The sequence below is a fragment of the Stegastes partitus genome, unplaced genomic scaffold (genome assembly GCF_000690725.1).
Source record: "Stegastes partitus isolate 25-593 unplaced genomic scaffold, Stegastes_partitus-1.0.2 Scaffold276, whole genome shotgun sequence".
Classification (NCBI taxonomy): Eukaryota; Metazoa; Chordata; class Actinopteri; family Pomacentridae; genus Stegastes; species Stegastes partitus.
Genome location: NW_007578007.1, coordinates 449,505 through 468,715, shown reverse-complemented (window position 1 = coordinate 468,715; position 19,211 = coordinate 449,505). Strand labels below are relative to the sequence as shown.

The following is a 19,211-nucleotide window of genomic DNA, read 5'->3' as shown; positions in this document are numbered from 1 at the left end:
CTGACTAGTAGAAGCTGAGTCCTGACTAGTAGGAGCTGAGTTCTGACTAGTAGAAGCTCAGTACTGACTAGTAGAAGCTGAGTCCTGACTAGTAGGAGATGAGTCCTGACTAGTAGGAGCTGTGATCTCTTTGTGTTGGTCAGTGGAACAGCAGTTTTTATTTAAACAACCGAGGGAGGCGTCCAATTCCAACTGTTTTAATCCCCCAAATTAGCATGCGATGATTCATCTGCATTACTGGCAGCTTTCATAGTAGTTAGTGAATTCTTCATCATGCAGACACAATGTGTTGGCCTGCTATGGGATGGTGTTTTATGCGACCTCTGCTAGTAGCTACAGTGCTACTGAGTGAGCCTCAACTCCATGACACCACTCATCCCACTCAGGTTGATTTTAACAGTACTGGTAGGAGTGGTGCTTAACGCTCAGTACCTGTAGCGGTGTGTGTTTTTGTTCCTGTCGGCTTTTGTTTTTTACTGAAATACAAAATCGTGCAGCTCTATGGGAACATCACAACCATGGCTAGAAGGAGAGAGGATTCAGAAATGTCTTCTGTGCAGGATGATATGGTTATGGTGCCATAAACCATAAAACTAGTAAAGTAAAATGTCTTAAATAATTGATTTTTACAAAAAAGTTTCATTTAAAAACCTGGAAACTGAATATACAAAACCTTTCCAAGTGCCCACAGGTGTGACCAGCACTAGAGGGGGCGTACACACTGCAGATATTTTACTACTTGCATTTTTAACCTGTTTCCACACCTGTCTCCTCTCTGTTCTGTACAAACACAGCCTCTAGTTCAGCTAAAAAGTGAAGTTTCGTCACGCGACTGCTGAGTCTCTGTTGCTCCACGGTTTGGTTAAGAAGCACCGATTTTTGTCTGTTTTTACAGAGTATGATTATAGAAAGCTGCTGGTGAATTTTTAAAATGACAAATGTAGAACAAAGTGATTTTGTGGAAATATTTAGGATTCGTTTTCACAGATGAAAGAACTGCTGGAACATTAAAAGTCCAACAATTCTTTGTGTCTTTCAAACATCCATCCATCATCTCTACACCTTAATCCTCACTAGGGCCATGGGGGGCTGGAGTCTATCCCAGCTGACTCAGGGTGAAGGCAGGTTCACCTGGACAGGTAACCAGTCTATCACAGGGCTACACTTAGAGACAGACAACCAAGCACACTCACATTCACACCTACGGACAATTTAGAATCACCAATTAACCTCAGCATGTTTCTGGACTGTGGGAGGAAGCCGGAGAACCCGAAGAGAACCCACGCTGCACGAGGAGAACATGGAGACTCCACGCAGAAAGACCCCGGTCCCAGGCGGGACCGTGAACCGGGGATCTTGTAGCTGTGAGGTAACAGTGTTAACCACTGACCCACCGTGCAACGACATTCTCTATGTCACAGAAGGGAAATTATTCATAGACTTCACAGACCAAAGCATTCTCCTAAAACTGCTTCAGTGCAGCAAAAAAAGTATCTTTGGAGTTGTTTAAAGGTGTGCGTCGAGGATATTTTGGCTCTACTTTTGCCCCCACAGATCTCTCCCAAAGCTTGTTTGAAGCCTTGAAGTTGCCGCAGCAGGAGTTGCAGCCGGGGAGCCCACCGTCCCCCCGCCGGGCTGTGAGTGTGGGGTCTCTGCATTGTTGCAACATCACAGAGGCTTAGAGTGCCCCCCACCCCGTGGCTCCTGCTTTTATGTGCTGCACCCTCTGAGAGCCTTGTCTTTTTATCTGGCAGCATGCATGGCGGAGTGCCCTACCTGTGCCGGGACCGCCGGCTTCATTAAGCGTTTGACTTCCAGTCGATATCTGATGGTGCATCTTAATCAAGGAGCTGCAGGACCCCACAGCAGGAACTAACCTTTCCTTCAACTAGCTTTTTAGCTTGTGCATTCACTGGGAGCTGTTCTCATTATGAATCAAAAGCAATCAATAGTCCTTAGACAGAGGCATAAACATGCACACGCAAGTATCATGAATCATCCAAAATGGAGTATGAGGTAGAGAAAATAAAACATCGATGGGCACTGTGTCATGCGCACGCCATTTATACACTCCAGTATTTTCCTAATCACTATTGAATAACTATCTTGCAGCCACTTCCTTCTTTGCCAATAAACCTGATGGATGTGAAGAGCAGATGAAGAAAAATGTGGCTGCTCTGAGGCTGATCCGAGAATCAAATTAGTGACAGAAAACCACTTTAGAATGACAGACAGACGGTGGGTTGAAGGGGACGTGAGTGTTGGTGTGGTTTGTTAATGCTCCACAGACAGCCTCGACGCTCTCTCCTATTACCTTTGTCGCAGCCATTCATGCCCATCTTGCTTCCATCTGGACACACGTTGCACTTCATGCCCTTCACTCCCGTCTTGCAGGAGCACAAACCCGACATCTGCTCGCAGTCATCCCGCACCGAGCCTGTGGCGTCGCAGTTACATGCTGCCGTGGAGAGGTAGAGGAAACAAGGAGGAGAGGACTGATGAGGAAAAAAGCCATCAATTAGGGACAGTAGCAGGAAGAGGGGTAAGTTCTAAAGTGTGCAAAGTGTGTTTGAAAGCAGCCTTAGCCTCTGTGCTTCGCTGGAGACACGTCTTTGTCTAGGAGTCAGGGGTTGGGAATAGTTCATCCAGCCTTAGGGCCCACAGAGGGAGGAGAAGGAGGAGGAGGAGGACGTAACAGAAACTCAGGAAAACAACCTCAGGGAAGGACATCAACCCCATCATGTTCCTGGAATCAATGATGTCTGTTTTTTCCTGCTCCTCTCCTGCTGAACGTGGTATTGGCGTGCAGTGTGCTGTCTGCTTGCTTTGGGTAAACCTTGTTAAGGTCAGGCCACGGGTGAGGCACCTGCAGGCTTCCTGCTGTTGACTGAAAATGCTCTGTGGCTTTGGGAGCGTATGTTCTATGATACCTCAGCGGCAGGATACGAGCTGGTCACCATATTGCATTACACCAAGACAAACCAGGGGTCCTGACCTTGTTCTTTACTTGAATACAAATGAGTCCATTCAATACAGCTTTGACGGGACTAAAGGACGCAGTCATTCTACAGCAAGTGGCATCAAACAGTGAAGCTCTGTTTCAGGCGGTTTAACTGGTTGGCAATCTACCATTTTGTCTACACAGACTTTATAGAGATTAAGCTCCTTAAAAGGTTGGCTGAGATGCTATAAGTGCTATTAATCTACGATAAATGTGTTTCCTCACTTACCTAGAGTGGACTCTGACCTGGTTTCATTTAGATGGAAATTAGCTTAAAGCTAACTCTGGTGCACCAAATGGTAACATCTATGTTTAATATTGTAAATGGTCCCTTTTTAAATAAACTGATAATAACACTTCTAATACTACTACTACTACTACTACTAATAATAATAATAATAATAATAATAACAATAATAATAATAATGATGATGATGATGATGATGATGATGATAATAATAATAATAATAATAACAAACAGGTTTTTCCAGATATCTGGCTTTTTGTTTGAGTTTTATTCCTATGTAGTTGGTGCACTGTGTTTGGTTCTGTTAAAGAAAATAGAAGGGGGGGGATTTCTTTCCGGAAGCGATAGATTAATCAGAGGACATTATTACAAGACACTTAAGAACCAAACAGGTCTGTGCATGGTCAGGACAATATGTTTAGTATTTTGGGTGAACAGATCCTGTCTGGACAATGAAAGGATGCCATTAGCAATATCAGGAGAAGGAATAAATTACAATGCATACAATAACTGAAATAAACTACGTTTGTGCCGTCAGCACAGATACAAAGAACGGGTTCCTTACGTGTGCAGCCGCTCATATTCTCCGTCACAATGCCTCGGAAATTCCAGAAGCCCGGTTCACAGCGGTCACACTTCTGCCCGCCGACGCCCGGCTTACAGGAGCACTGGCCAGTGGTGGGGTCACACGTCCCCTTGTAGGAGCCGTAGAGGTTACACTGGCAGGTACCTGAAGAGAACACAGTCATGCGGACGCCACTTTTAACCTCTGCCGGGTCACTCAGAAGCACTCCGTTATTGCTATTATTGATGCTTTTCTGACTTTGACAGAACAAATTGTCAGGTAACCTCTGGCCGTTGGACACCGCTCTCCTCTGGATAGTCTGTATTTCAGATTTCTGCTAGGCTCAAATGTTGGGTAAGCCTGATTTCCCAAATAAATAGGTGGATAAAGTGAGCTTTGGTGCCTTTCCCCTTTTCTAAATCTCTGTATATCCTTATTTCTGCGTCTGCATTTTCTCCATCCGTACTGAACCCGGTGGCTAACAGCTTGGTGCAGCAGTTTCTCTTCCATCTGTGTACTATCATTTGTCAAGATCATCAGATGAAGAGATTTTTCTGTTGATACAGTGCGGCATTATCATAATTATTCCTTGGATTAAGATGAAACGTTTTCTGCTCTGCAACTTTGGAACTGTAATTGCAGTCAAGGACAATAAGCCTCATATGCGGCAGCAGCCCGATCGTATCTACAACGAGTGCACGCAACCAAGTCAGGGCGCGCTGAAGGCAAAGGGTCAGAGTGGAACTTACTGGGACATCCGGCCAGTCCAACTCCTAAGGCAGCCGTCACGTTGTCGGAGCAGCAGCCGTACACAGACAGGCTGCAGTGCTGGGGCGCCGTCAGCTCCGGCAGGGAGATGGCTGAGTTCGCTGATGAGGTAAACGGGGAGGGGAGATGGAAGATGGCACAAGGAGGAAAAAAAGAAGAACACCAGCATTTGAGTGATTACTGCGGGGTGGGGTTTGGTGGGTGGCGGGGATAATACAACGCAATCTCTGAGCGGCATGTAACTTTTTTGCCAACAATGTGATTGGCTGGAGGGGCAGAGGTGGAGAGGCTGGCAGCCGGCTTCAAGATAACAATTCTATTTTCTACTTGCTCCACAATGGCTCAAAATCAGGGGGAAAATGATGCTATTACCTCCAGTGAAAACAAACAATGGCATTTCTAGTGAATGTGCGGCAGCTGACATTTACCACCTACTAGGAGGCATGTTCTCTTCATTTGTTCTTGTCTAATATTACGGAATTGCACTGCCGCCCTACAACCTTCCTTAAAAAAAGGAAATAAATAAATAAGAAAAAGAAAAGCCCGCTGCATAATGTGAAGGAATGCGCCCAGCAGTTTGTGCTTGCACGCGGTGTGTGGAGAGCTCCTTTGTCTACGGATGCTCCAGCCGCCAGACTACGGCGTGACAGCCCCGAACACAAGAGCCGCGTTCGACAAAATAAAAACAAATGAGTTCCCAAACCTGGCGCTTCTTCAGAAATTGGAAGGGAGCAACCAAACATACAGTGGGTGGAAAAAAAGGGGGTTTGTTTAATGGCCAAGGCAGAAATATCATTGTTCACATTCTCTACAGACTTTGGAGTGAAAAGTAAAGTTGTAGATAAAAAAAGAGAAATCTTTCCCTCCTTTATCTCTGTCTCTCTCTATTCGCCTCCCAATCTCCCTTTCTTGTGTTGCTCATTTAGAGTTTGGAGGCTGGAGATACAGGGGCCATAAATCACACTGTTACTGGTGTGGATATGAGCCTTAGCCTAATGGTGATGACTCGGCTCGCTCTTTTCCAGTGCTTTCCTACTCCAGAGATGGGCTTTGGACACAGTTCATTTAACTTGCCACTTTCCAGCGCTCCATTCAGCTATCTGTACTGAGCCTATTAGGACAAGGAGAACTTTTAATTTCATATGTTCTTACACCCTTCACAGGTTTTTCCTCTTCAGTGGCGATTGTCCGGCACAATGCAGCTCACTGTGATGTGCAATATTACCCTCGCATTTTCACGCTCTGCAGCAGGGCCTTCTCGCCGCAGTCATTCTCGATAGTCTTATGCCTGCAAGGCCACAGCTGCACGTGTCTGCGTGTCTAGCAAACCAACAAATATTTCTTTGGATTATATTGAAATCCCTGACCCAGATTTGAATTTGCATTAAAGCTTTGTTTGAAACGCTACGAGAGGGAAACTTTACCAATGTGCATGCAGCAGATGACGGTGTTGACGCTGTATGCAGAAGAGGCACTTTTTCAAACTCAGAACCTCTAAAAAAAAAAAAAAAAACAAGGTTGCTTTCATGCTCGGCAAGAGGGAGCTGGCGTGTTTTGATAAGTTTTGGGAGTTGAGGTCAAATGAAGTTTCTCCTTACATAGCTAATGTGGAGGGCAGCGAAATTCCCCAAGATCTGAGTTTTTCCATTAGCCAATAGGAGAGGAGAACCCAGAGGTCTTGTTCCCATAGAGGGCCCTTCAAAAAAGGATTGATTATCCATGGATGGTAGAGAAGCGTGACAGTCAGTGCCCAAGGAGGCCAGCTTAGGAAGGAGAAGAATCTGCAGGGATGTGTGTGAAAACACTGGCAGCTCCCTCATTCTCACTCTCTTCAACTCTCTCCATCCTTCTCTCTTTTAGACCCACGGGGAATCAAACAGGCTGCAATGATCACACAAAATCCCTTAAGTGCCTTTTCCTCTGCTCCCCGGCCTGCACCAGCAAAGGCTCTTATTTAACATAGTCATCGAGAGGAAGAGGGTTAACCTTTGGTGCTTCGCCACTGATCTGACAATTATTCTGGCTGATAACTGTCATTCATTACACGCAGAAAGAGGGCGTTCGTATTCAAGTAAGTGGGGCAAAGTGGTGTCCTGGGGGTTAAGAGGCAAGCTTGTGAGCACAAGTTCAATGGCTTAAATTGCGCGAGTGTCTGGGTGGAAAACGTGAATCATTACTGTTATCAGCCCAGCGCACACATGTGCCCGTGAGAAACAGTTAGAAGTCTGCGCACTCGCCGGCCCCAGAGGACCGGTCAGCTTCCAGATACGATCGAGAAAAAAAAGTTGCGAGCGCGTTGAGTCAGCTCCCCCTGAGCAGACTACGCAGACACACAAATCGCATTTCAGATTGACCTTCATCATTTCACTTGATTACGGCTGCAGCGGTCACACGGAAGGAAACAACAGCGGTGCTTCAGCTTGATTCCATGATTAGCCGTGAATGGATGAATGAATGGAGAAATGGGATGTCGGTGACAATGAGTCTTGATGAGGGTGCTTGTGTAATGACAGTAACGGTGGATGGTGCAATGTACAGACCTGTGCAGGGTCCCTGATTCTGAATCAACAAGTGCTCTTGTTTCTCACATCTGGCCTTTTTCAGCTCGCACTCGTTGCTGTAGTTTTTTCCATCTGAGCCACAGATCTACAAGAGAATTAGAAAAAGCAGAGTTTAACACAATGAACTCAAGGCTCTGTGCTGCGTTTCACTTCTGTCAGGCTCAGTCACAACATGTCTCGGCTCAGGCACACCCTCTGTCTGGTGTGACAGACCGCTCACCTTGGAGACACATCAGTACTTAAGAAAAACAGTCACAGGTAAAGTTAACACAGTAAGCACTGCACTGAGACGTGTGATGACAGCTGAGTCACATCGATGACAACTAATCACCCTGCTGCTGATGGAGACTGGAAGGTGAACTAAAACCTTGAGTTAAGATGGTCGTTACCTGCAATTGTAATAGTAAAATATAAGATTAGATGTCAGCTTCATAGACCTCTGAAGGCATCAAAGTCCTGGAAGACATATGAGGTGGGGCCTCTGTGGATTGGACTTATTCTTCCAGCACATCAGTTAGATTGAGAAATCTGGAGGGCAGCTCAGAACCTTGAGCTCTTTGTCATGTTCCTCAAACCATTCCTGAACAATGTTTGAAGTTCTGGAGCGAGCTTTATCTAGAAGGAGCCACGACCATCCAGGAATACAGTCACCACGAAGCTGTGATGAGAAAAGTTCACATGGGGCGCTGCTGGTTGAGCCGGCGTCCCATGTGCAGGGCTACAGTCCCGACGTGGAGATCATGAGTTCGAATCCCACTCATGGCTCTTTCCCACATGTCCTCCACCCCCACTTTCCTGTCTCGCTCTCACTGCACTATCAATAAAGGCACAAAGGCCAAAAAATAACTTAAAAAGAAAAGTTAACATGAATGCGGGACCCAAGGTCTCAGCAGAATCCTCTCCACAGCATCACACTGCCTCTCCTGGCTCCCCTTTGTCCAACCCTGCTGTCATCTCCTCCTTAGTTAAGTGACTAACTGAACTCCACTGTCCATGCCCCTAATGTTCCAGCTCTGGACAGGTGTCGGCATAGACACTGACAGGTCTGCAGCTGTGAGGCCACATACGAGCTGTGGTGTTCAGCTTGTGACAGCTTTCTATCAGGACCTGGATCACAGTTTGTGCACCAGCAGCAGAATCCCTCCACACATGCATCAGTGAGAGTCGGACTCCTCTGGGCCTGTCCTCTGGGCAGGGACAACCTCTGCACAACACAAGACCTGCTGTTCTGGAGATGCTATGACCCAGCTATCCACTCTTCTCAAAGTTACTTTACGCTTGCCCACTTTTCCTGCTTCCAACATTTCAACCCCCAGAGCTGCCTGTTGACTTGCTTCCTAACATATCCCACCCACTGACAGGTGCCACAGAAACTAGATAATGAGTTGTTCATTCCACCTGCCAGCGCTCTTCATGTCATTGGCTGTTGGTGTGCATCATTGTCAGAGACATACAGCATGTAAGAACCATGTTCACACGACACTCTGAGCCTTAGCATGACGACCAAACAGTGTCAAACAAACAAACAAACTGGTGTTCAGTCATTGTGTCGGTGCTCGTTCTTTGTTTTTCTCACTTGCATGAATATATTGAGCATACAGAGTTTAACAGGAATGACGGAGTGAGTTAGCAGAGAGCTGCCTGCTGGGCTACATCTGAACCTGCCTTTTTACCTCATAGTTATTCATACTGTCAAATTTACACTAAGAAAAGCAGCTCCTGTCGCATTGTTACAAGAGACACACAGACAAATATCATCTGGATTCCTGTCGAAGGGAAAATGAAGGAAAACTTTAAATTATAGGTGTATTTAAAACTAGCATTTCTAAACAGATTTCTTCTTGATGAACTGTGGCTGTGCAGCTATCACAGGAAAAAACAATGAGTGAACAGCAGCAGGTGTCTGATGTTTGTGTGGCTTTGTGACGGCGGCTGTACCTGGTTGTGAGGTACACTCTGGCAGGTGAAGTCGCAGACGCAGCGGTCGTCCTCTGCATCCTCGTCCCACGAGCCTCCAAACATGCGACAGCGGTCCTGTTCACAGCTCTCTGCACCTGAGCCTGAGCCTCCTGAGCCACAGTCTGCAAAAAAAACCACATGCAATCATTAATAAAACATGCACACACACACACAAGGGACATGCCCCTTTGCTCCTGGTGTTATTCCTCTTTAACCCTCTGAGGCCCCTGCAGTGTTTCAGTGTTTTTATTCCTGTCACCACGTTCTTCGCTGCGACACAAAGTCCTGTACCTCTATGGAAACAACACGACCACCGCTAGAAGTAGAGCCATCTCAGACATATCCTACATGTTCTGACAGAGCAGCGTGTCACAGAAGACGAGTCCAACAACTGAATAAAAGCTAAAACTCTCATCATTCTTCCTGTTATTACAGTTTCTGCCTCATTTTGGCACTTTTTTAAAAAGAAGACATGCCTTTTCAACGTGCCAGCAGGCTTTTGGGGTTCAGAGGGTTATGTAAACTCATATTTACGGATCATTTATATTTCCCTCACGCCGGTGACGGGGAAACGGCACCAAAGATAATGACCAACTGGAGCGAGGGGGGCCAGAGATTGACTAAATAAATGAGACATCTCTGCACCACCGGTCAAGTCGCCTTTTTAAATTCAATTAAGTCAGAAACAAAAACGGGAGGGAATTATTAACTCTGGCCTCCGAGAGTGCAGAGAGGATCGGTGGCGAGGCGACTTTATGGGTGCCTGCCTCCCGATATGAGACGGCAACTAATTGCAAAGCGTTGTGTAAAATCTAATTATCTCCTGAGACTTTAAAGGAAGTTGTGGCAGCGACTCTCAGACCCTGAAAGGCGTTTTGTTTGCCGTAAAAGTGCACTTCTCTGTATTATACTCAAGCTTTTCTTATGTTGCAGGTAAAGAGGCAGCAAGGACAAACACAATCCCCTCATCACTTTTCAGGATTTGTAGGTTCACTCAACTTTTTTTTACAAGAAATACAACAAGGAGAGAAAAAACAAACAGTTTCGTTTAAGAAAAAAACTAATCTGGGCTATTGTAAAGTGCAGACGAAGAAGTGGGAGGGTCCCGCTTTTGAAGTTGAATTTCCCCGACAGTGGAACTCCTGGAGGAGATTAGGTGGATGTGCACGAAGGCAGGAATGAAGGGAGTCAGCACGAAAGACGGAGAGGATGTCAGGCAGAGAGAGAGGCACCCCGGGGCTCGCAGAAAGTTAAATTTGCTATTCAAAAGAGGAATGCAGTCCAACTAAAAGCTCCCAGTGCTGCTAAAAAACTGAAAAAAACCCCCCTGTGTAATCAAGGTGCTTCTTCCTGTTCTTGTCTTCTTTTAGGACTCATTCAGCTCTGCGTATTGATGCGCCACCTCTAATGGTGAAATCAATGTCCTCATGATGGAAGTAGCACTTAGCATAACCCGTCTCCTAAAGCAGATTACGGTCACAGTGCAGGGGAGGGCAGATGGAGCCCTGCTAGTTCCTGGGTTTGGGTCATCAGCGATGAGACATCTGAGAGGTCGATACAGTGGAGGAGCCATTATCTGTGGACACTATGGAGGAGCTGGAGGTCCATGAGGCCGCGTCCACCACAAACATCAGGACTTGTTAAGGAGCTCAGACCTCTAATACATTTGCCGTTGTAGCAGCTCATTGATTGTGAACCACAGTCTGAATGAAAAATTACAGGTTGTGACGGAGCTAATGGTCTGTGTGATGGCTTTCAACTGCCAATAACATTAGCACAGGTATTTAGGCTCAGATGGCATCTGAAAATGAGAAGTCAGTCGAAGGCAGAAGAGATCATAAGAGAGTGAAGCTCGGCCTCCTGTATCTGCTCGCCGTACGGCGGCACAGCAAGGAACGGCAGCCGAGAAGCACCGGAGCAGCCGATTCATATTCCGCTCAGGCCCCCTCGCAGAGACAAGATAAATAAATAAAAGGACATTAGAATGGAATAAATAAAAATGAAGGGCGGAGGGGGGTCCTAATTAGCTGCTGTTCTTTGATGTGCCCGCCACCCCCGCTGCCTATGAACCTTTCAATTAATACGTCCCCAGCTAAGACGGCTGCATCAGCTATTCTCTCTGCACTGTCCATCCGCTGCTTTTACTCAGTCCTGTCAGACGCCAGAGTCTATTTAACCAGGAGAGCTCCATTAGGAAGACAGACCTCAGCAGCCGAGGAAACAAAGGAGACGAACAGCACAAGAATAATGTCCAGGAAAATATAGAGACCATTTAAAAGTAGAAATAATTGAAGTGTTGGAGAAGACCCTACGGTCAAAGCTCTGCTGAATGGTGTGCTGTTAACCCTCTGAAGGCCAAAACCCACAGACAGGTTGTTGTTTTTCTTTTAAAATGACACCATTCATCCCAGTCTGAAGCTGTACAAACAGTTACTGACTGGTGTTGTTCCACTGAAAAATAAAACACAATCTAAGCTTGAAAGCAGTGATATCTCATCAAATTCCTGTGTTCTGCATCTTTCATTCAAAAAATAAATGAGAGATGCAGTAAAAAAAATTAAATAAAAAAAGAATAAATAAGATTTAAACAACAAAATATTCTGGGCTTCACGGGTCAAAGACTCAATGACACTGTGGATGGTCTGAAAGCAAATTAAAATGGGATTATTAAATATTTATAGTATGTAGAGGCACCTTTCAAAGATATATTTCTATTTTATTTCTATATTAAAATGTATATTTTTATGTTTGTATATGTTTGAAAAATTTAAAAAAAAACGTTGAAAAATGTTGCATATGTTGACTCCAGGCTTTTCCAATATTTGTAAAACTAATAATTTAAATTATAACTTGGTAACACTACACACAACATACAGTTCAGTTTTCTCTACTTCTGGCCATGGCTGTACAGAACATGGATCAATAACAGATGATAACGGACTGAAACCAGCCTGAGGATGTTTGGTCAACATCAGCATCAGCGGCTCCACATGTCTTGACCCGAGTGGATGTTGTCTGCAACTAATCCTACCTCGTTAAGGTGGGAGTCATAGAAAGGATCCCAAATGACAACAGCATGTGCTGAAGGATGCAGCGAGCCTTTGTTTTTATCTCCCGGCTCCTTGTTCGGCCTGCTCTGAACTGGTGGGATAGCTCATTCAAATAACGCTCCCAAAAGATTAAGCGGGACGTAGCGTCACAGCCGGTGGGAGGAAGGGATGGTGTGTTTGGAGGTGGTGGAAGGAGAGAAGAAGTTTTGTGGCTTCAGCAGAAGGTTACAGCTCTGTGATGGATGGACCATGAAGGCAAACATGGGCTGATCTCCATACAAGCGGCTCTCTTCTCACCCAGCCACACACCTCGCGGTGCTCGTCATGCCCTCTCCTGTGGTTCAGAACTCGATCTGATCGCCGTGATGCGTGGAACAGGGCGTGGACGTGCATCCGTCTGTGATCCCGCTCTCATGATCTTGTTTATTAAATGTGTATTCAATTAAAAAGGGCCGAGGGCCCCCGTAGGTGATGCACTGCTCTCAGTTACCACTTTGTCAGTGTCGAGGAAAGGAGCTGAGGCCAGGCCTACCCGAGTGTGAAATTAAACAGGTGATAAATTTCCCTGTATGGCCAACAGTGGGAACACTGTCATTTTTCATTACTGCTAAATAAAAGGCGGGAGAAAACAACTTCCATTTTTATGCTATGTGCCCCCTCCTCCCACAAGACTAATGAGGATGGTTTTTAAGGCGAGTCCACGTAAGTACATAAATCACATGTTCAATTCCTCTCCAGGCTTATCTTGGATTTGAAGCACAGTGTGTGTGTGTGTGTGTGTGTGTGTGTGTGTGTGATGTACAGCTTTGTTGCTGTCTGCAATAGAGCTACAACATACAGTATTACACTTTGTGACACGGTGCTATATTACACAATATATACTCCTAATTTGGCAAAAACCCACCACTCATACATCCAGGCAGCAGTGAATATATCAGCAACACCATCCGTTCTAATGACACGTAGCCACAGAGAAACAGCACAACAGACATTTCAGAGGGAAAACCAGCAACTTGGTTTTGGCTGTTTTACATTCACACCAGACGTCCTGTGGAGGGTCTGGGGCAGATTTGAGGGGGCTGAAGGGAAAGAGCCTGCAGAAAGAGACAGAACTAGTGGTTGCCCCCAGGGTGAAATTTATCGATTTCAGACGATCCCATCTCCACCCCTATCTGTGAAAGCATTGGTGCCCCTTTTGTCAAGAGGCACAATTTTGACGGAGAACAGTGCAAAATGGAGAGACATGAGTGGGTGGGACAGCAGGGAGCAACGGGGAGCGCAGAAAAAAAAAAAAGAAGAAGATTCTATTGTGTAAGCCTGATGGTTTTCTCTGAATCAAAATGAGCAAGTGATGAAAAAAAGGAGGATGTTCAGAGACAATATGAGAGAGCGAATAAAATCGAAAAACGAAGCCATCAGGCACCACAAGCAAACCGGTGCCCTTGGGGAGGTAGATGAGAGTATTCTGCCAGATAACAGAGAACCAGCCGACACTGAGGGCTGTGTGTGCGCCGACAGTCGGTCTACATTGAGGCCATACAGTTTCGCATTTCTTCATGCTCCACATACAAAAAAGGTCACTCATCTCAGTCAATGGAATGATGTTAAATCAACCACAAGGAGCTTTGGCGGGACGATTCGCCTCGCAGGCCCGGGGCCGCGAACGGCAGGCAAGGGTGGGAAGATAAAAGAGGGAGAAACACCCCTAGCTAGCAATCAAAATGGAAGTGAATTCCCCTCATCTCTATTTGCTCTGTCCTCCATCTACCTCCCCTTTCTTCTCTCCAGCCATCCCTCCTGCTGGCAGGTGTAATCTGCTCCCCTTCACACCTTGTCAGAGGATGACTATGTTCAGCCTGATGACCCACTTGCCACAGGGGAACAGCACCGCCACTGTCTGCATGACAACCAGAGGTTGGCATGTTTCTCCCTCCAGAGCTGTCCCCAAGACGGGCTGAGTGAGGGACTGCGATATCCTGCCTTGGTCTGTCAGCGCTGATCAAGATATGATCTGCGTGCTAAATTAGATCTCATTTAAACAGAACGGAGGAACGACGGAGCTACAGGCGCGGAAATCAGGGATACTCACATTAAGTGCCATCAGTCACACATTTAAAAGCCTAATTGGATAGAAGTGCTTGACAAAATGTGTATTGTTGCTGTCACAACACAAACCAGCACAGCTGAGCTCCTGACAAAAGCCAAGTAAATATCAGGGCCTATGCTGCACATTCAGGACAACGCTCATGTGATACCTGCCAGCTCACAGATTTGAATTTTAACAGATATAATATTCTTATTCACTACCTTTGGTCACCTACACTTTGTTTTAGCTGAAACGGAGCTGTGTAGAAAGGTTATCAATCAGCTCCAGGGATAAAAAAAACAAAACTCTGGTGTCTTTGTATGTCTATAAAAGAATCACAACTGTTTGGGGTAGAGCTGAGGACAGGATGGTGATGGTGGATTGTTTTATTGGAACATTTGCAGTAAGATGACATTAAAAACGCTATCATTAAAATGGCCAATTCACCAACAAAAAAAAAACTTTGGACAAAACAGAACATTTCCAGCGCGTAGGCTGCTGCCCAGAGGTTGTTGTTTTTGCTGCAATAAAGTGAAATTTGAAAATGGAAACACGTAGAAACAGAAATGGGTGGAGAAAGCTAACGGCAAAGTTACACCTGCAATCTGGTGAACTGGACCAAAAGTATCACAACCCTGAATGAAAACACTGGCAAAGGAGGACCTCTTGTCATTAATGGCTTTTCATTTACTGAGAAAGAAAGTAAAAATAGGAAAAGACCCATAAACAACAGCTGCAGCAAATAAGAGCAAAAGTATGTTTGAACAAACAAGACAGCCGATGAGTTGGTTTTAAAAAAAATCCAGCTGACCTGAACTTAATCACCCAGAAGCAGTTTCTGTTCCTGCAGCAGGTTTTGTTGATGGATGCACACTGTGACTTTTGCAACGTTGGACCACCAGCACAGTGCTGGTAGCATATTTTAGCATTATGAAAATCCACAGATGACTAAATACTGTAGCACAGGTCAGTGGATAAAGATGATTACACCACTTCAATGGCCGATTGGTTAACATAATTACACCATTTCAAAGTCCATTTCCTACCTTCATCACAGCTGCCGGGCTTTGCCACATCAATTCTCCTCTTTTGCATGCAGGAGGACACGCGGAGTTCACACTCGTTGTCATAGGTGGTGCCATCACTTCCACACACCGGGGAGTGGGCCTCGTCTGAGCACTGCGGGCACTCACACTTATTCTGGACACACCTGGCGCCCCAGGCACACACAGTGCTGCCGCATGTTTCTGGATTAGACACACAGCAGAGGGACGGGTCAGAGCAGCCGGGTCAGAGATAAGAAGGAAATATATTGTGATGGATCTGATCCACACAGACACTGAAAGGACCTCTGGACTAGATATTTACGTCACATTTCTCTTTTCTTTTACTAATTGTCATGCATGCAACTTTTAGAAATAGAATTAGAATAAAACTTTATTGATCTCTTAACCTCAGGGAAATTGCTAGGAATTATAAATAAATTATACATTTTAATAGGAATTAAATATAAACACGTTCCTTCAGTGATGCTACGTCTGAGTATCAGTTAGCATTTGAACTATTCATCTGCAGCTGTACGAGGTTTGGGCTCTATTTTTATCTTTCATATTCACATTTAATGTAGCTGTAACTGTTCCACCTCGAAATGTCATGCATTTCACTTCAGGTCTCAGCTCTCATCAGCCAGGATTCACACTAGATTCAACAGTAATGACATCCTGTGATTACTGAACACATAAATGTGTTCGTTACTTACTGCACTCTCCTTGGTTGACCACTCGGAGCTCCACCTGTTGTGTGCAGGCCCGCACGTGCAGCTCGCACTCACTGGTGTAGGTGGTGCCATCGTTGCCACACACAGGCTGGTGGGACTCCACACACTCGGACGGACACACACACTGTCCGCTCTGGGCATCGCAGATCGCCCCGAAAGAGCAGTTGGCACAAGTTTCATCTGAGTGGAGTGAAGCGAGATGGCAGAGGCTTAGCGTGTGTTTCAGGTGTATTTACATGACATCTTGTCAGTATTCATAAACATGCTAAAGTCATAGACTGTATAAAAGATGGACGTAGCAACCGGCCCTGAAAAATGAAGCCAACCCGGAAGTGTCAAAAACCTGCAGTATCACTACGTCCACTAGCTGCTGGCTCCAAAAAGCCCTGGCTCCCATAGACTGGAATTGGAAAAGAAGTGATCACAGATCACTAAATATTGCATTCCTCCAGCTCAGGATTTTTTTCTTATTAGTTTTCATGGTCAAGTCCAGAGATCAGGTGGCCAATCTGAAAATAAATCAGTACTGAAATTTTAAAAAATCGTCAACATTTTGCGGGGCAAGGGGCGTGGCTGGCTTGATTGACAGTCGGCAGCGTCCATACAGACGAAGCGAGCAGAAGGTGGTAAATGTGGGCGGGGCAGAGAGGGCCCGCCTCTCAATCCGTCTGACCAATCGCTGCTCCTATAGCTCCGCCCCCCTCCAACGATTTTTGCGTCACTGGCTCCAAAAATCCAAGATGTCAACCAGGAAGTAGCAAAACCCTGGCTTCATTTTCTCAGTGCAGAAACCAACGGGTGACGTCATGGTAGCTACGTCGATCTTTTATACAGTCTATGGCTAAAGTGCATTTCAGCTGGTCTTACTTGTCGATGATCCTTAAGACACCAATCAAGTGGATCAGTTTCCACCTGACTACACATCCTTACAGAAGCTTTGGATTGTTCATCTTTTTATTCTGCATATTCACACAAACTAACACAACTATAGTCACGGCATTGTGCACTTTTATATTTAACTAACACCAAGATAATGTTATTGTGGTAAAAACATCACCACCAGCCAGTTACTTTCAGAAAACCACCACAGTCTTTACTGATTGTTCTCTAGCATGCAGAGCACAAACTGCATCCACTGGACAGTTAAATAGCCTAACTATGTTGTTGTCTTTTCTGTATCTGGCTCTTGATGAGCTGTGTTGCTGAGCTGCACACATACAACAAGGGCAACATGCAAAGTTACCATCCTGACCATAGAGCTGGTGGAAAACTTTACCGGAGTATGCTGAGCTGATCTGAAATAATACAAAACGGCAAACACCTGTCCATTACAAGGTGTCATGGTTCGCGTGCATGTGAGAGGTAAAAGAAATCAAGCCATGAAATTCAATAAGCTCTCTGCAGACAGAATTCCACCAGAAGCACAGATCTGAGCAGGAGGGTGACAAAAAATATGCTAAAGCACATAACGTTCCCAGGAGCACGGTAGGCGCCATTACTAAAGACATTTCAAACACTTTTTCTAGAACTGAAACGAGAAAAAAAAAACTGAACACAAAAAGCTCTGAAAACTCTCCGGCAAAAATGGGACAAGCTAGCAGAAGGAGAAGCATCTCTGTAGCATTCATCAGTCAGGACTTTATGGGAGAGTGGTCAAAAGCTGAAGTTACTCCTGAGAAAAAGCCACAGGAGAGCCTGGATGGAGTTTGCCAAATGACATCTAAAGCATTCAGAAAGCATGAAGGAAAAGATTTTCTGTTCTGGTGAGACAAGAACTGAGCTCTTTGGCTTGAATGCCAATTTATGCATCGAGTGAAAGCCAGGTACTGCTCATCACCTGCCTGCTACCATCCCTACGGGGACGGGCAGTGCCAGTCGTGTTTCTGGGGATACTTCATAGCAGAAGGTTCTGGGAAACCAGTCACAACTGAGTGAGAGGAGTCAACACTTTCTGATTGTATTTATCACTTTGTAGGGCTGATCATATCGGCCTAAAAAAGCTATTTTCCACCACACTTCATACTGACTCAGGCGGACAGTATCGGTGTAGTCTCTCCAAAAGACAGCACTGAGACACCCAGAGGGCTCAGGGAGCTTTGGAGACTTTCCATATTGTTTGGGGGATTCACATGGATTGTCTCTTGAGCAATTGTTTGTTTCTGTAGGCAAAGTTTCTCCCAGAAGAAGCAGCAAGGCAGACACGTAACGGATGCTGAGTGATGTACCGCGAGGTGGCAAACGACTGAGAGGGTAAATGCGAGGCTGTTCATAGAAGCACCTTTCCCTGTGACACCAATTACACCAGGGGGATTGCATTAGCACAGCTCACTATCAAATCAATTAGGGGCAGGCTAATAACCACCACTGATTTAGCACTAATTGAGAGAGGCGAGGCTAGCCGCTGGAACCTTCCATGGCATTAATCTGTTTATTACTCTTTCAGAGAGCTTCATTTCCCTCATCTCTCCATCTAGTGTTGGCATCCACTCCATTCTTGGATTAACAGCCCTGGCTGTGAATTATGTATGGCAATATATGGCACTTAATATACAGAATATTGCCTGTAGGAGCAAATGTGTCATTCTATGTTAGCAAAATGGCCCGCTTTGATGAAAGTCCACCTAAATGAAATGACATGAGCAGGACATGCAGGACAAATGTTTTCCCTAAATGAATGGGTACTTTTCGTCTGAGGCTGTTCCTGATGGTTTGGCCTCGGCTCCTTAGTTCCAGTTGGGGAAAACTTGATGCTAAAGCAACCAGTGAATTTTTTAGCTTCCAATGTTGCAGCAACAGTTTCTGGAAAGCCTCGACCTTTTCACTGAAGCCGTCTCTGCCCACAGAGCAACGTCCTTAAAGGTCTCATGAGGTGAAAATACAATTTAATCTTGTTTTGTATCTCTTAAAAACTTGGTGGTTTTGTAAGATTGAAACTGTGAGAATATGAAGACGCTTACTGTTGCCATTCCTCCACCTCCCCCACAAATAGATGGCTTCCCAGCTTTATCAGCGAGTTACAACTTCATTGAGCTGCTACGTAGAAACTGAGGATCTGCCGCCTCATTGGCTGGGAGGTGACCTTTCCAAAAGAACAGCTACCTCACTAGATTGTAGATTTGCACCTTCTAACTCTAAAATGTCTCAGCTACGAGCAAAGCACATCAAATATTCTGCTGTTAACGGCAAGAGTGAACACA

General features: G+C 45.4%; 1 protein-coding gene across 1 annotated transcript in view; it reads right to left on the bottom strand.

Moving 5' to 3' along the window:
- Window positions 1–19,211, bottom strand: part of agrn (agrin) — a 280,800-nt gene that overhangs the window by 50,599 nt on the left and 210,990 nt on the right. The window contains exons 9-15 of the mRNA XM_008282560.1: window positions 15,997–16,194; window positions 15,284–15,484; window positions 9,081–9,223; window positions 7,122–7,227; window positions 4,563–4,682; window positions 3,814–3,978; window positions 2,315–2,458 (exon numbers count right to left, since the gene is read on the bottom strand). Of these exons, the coding sequence (XP_008280782.1) occupies window positions 2,315–2,458; window positions 3,814–3,978; window positions 4,563–4,682; window positions 7,122–7,227; window positions 9,081–9,223; window positions 15,284–15,484; window positions 15,997–16,194 (1,077 nt within the window). The remainder of the gene's footprint in view (window positions 1–2,314; window positions 2,459–3,813; window positions 3,979–4,562; window positions 4,683–7,121; window positions 7,228–9,080; window positions 9,224–15,283; window positions 15,485–15,996; window positions 16,195–19,211) is intronic.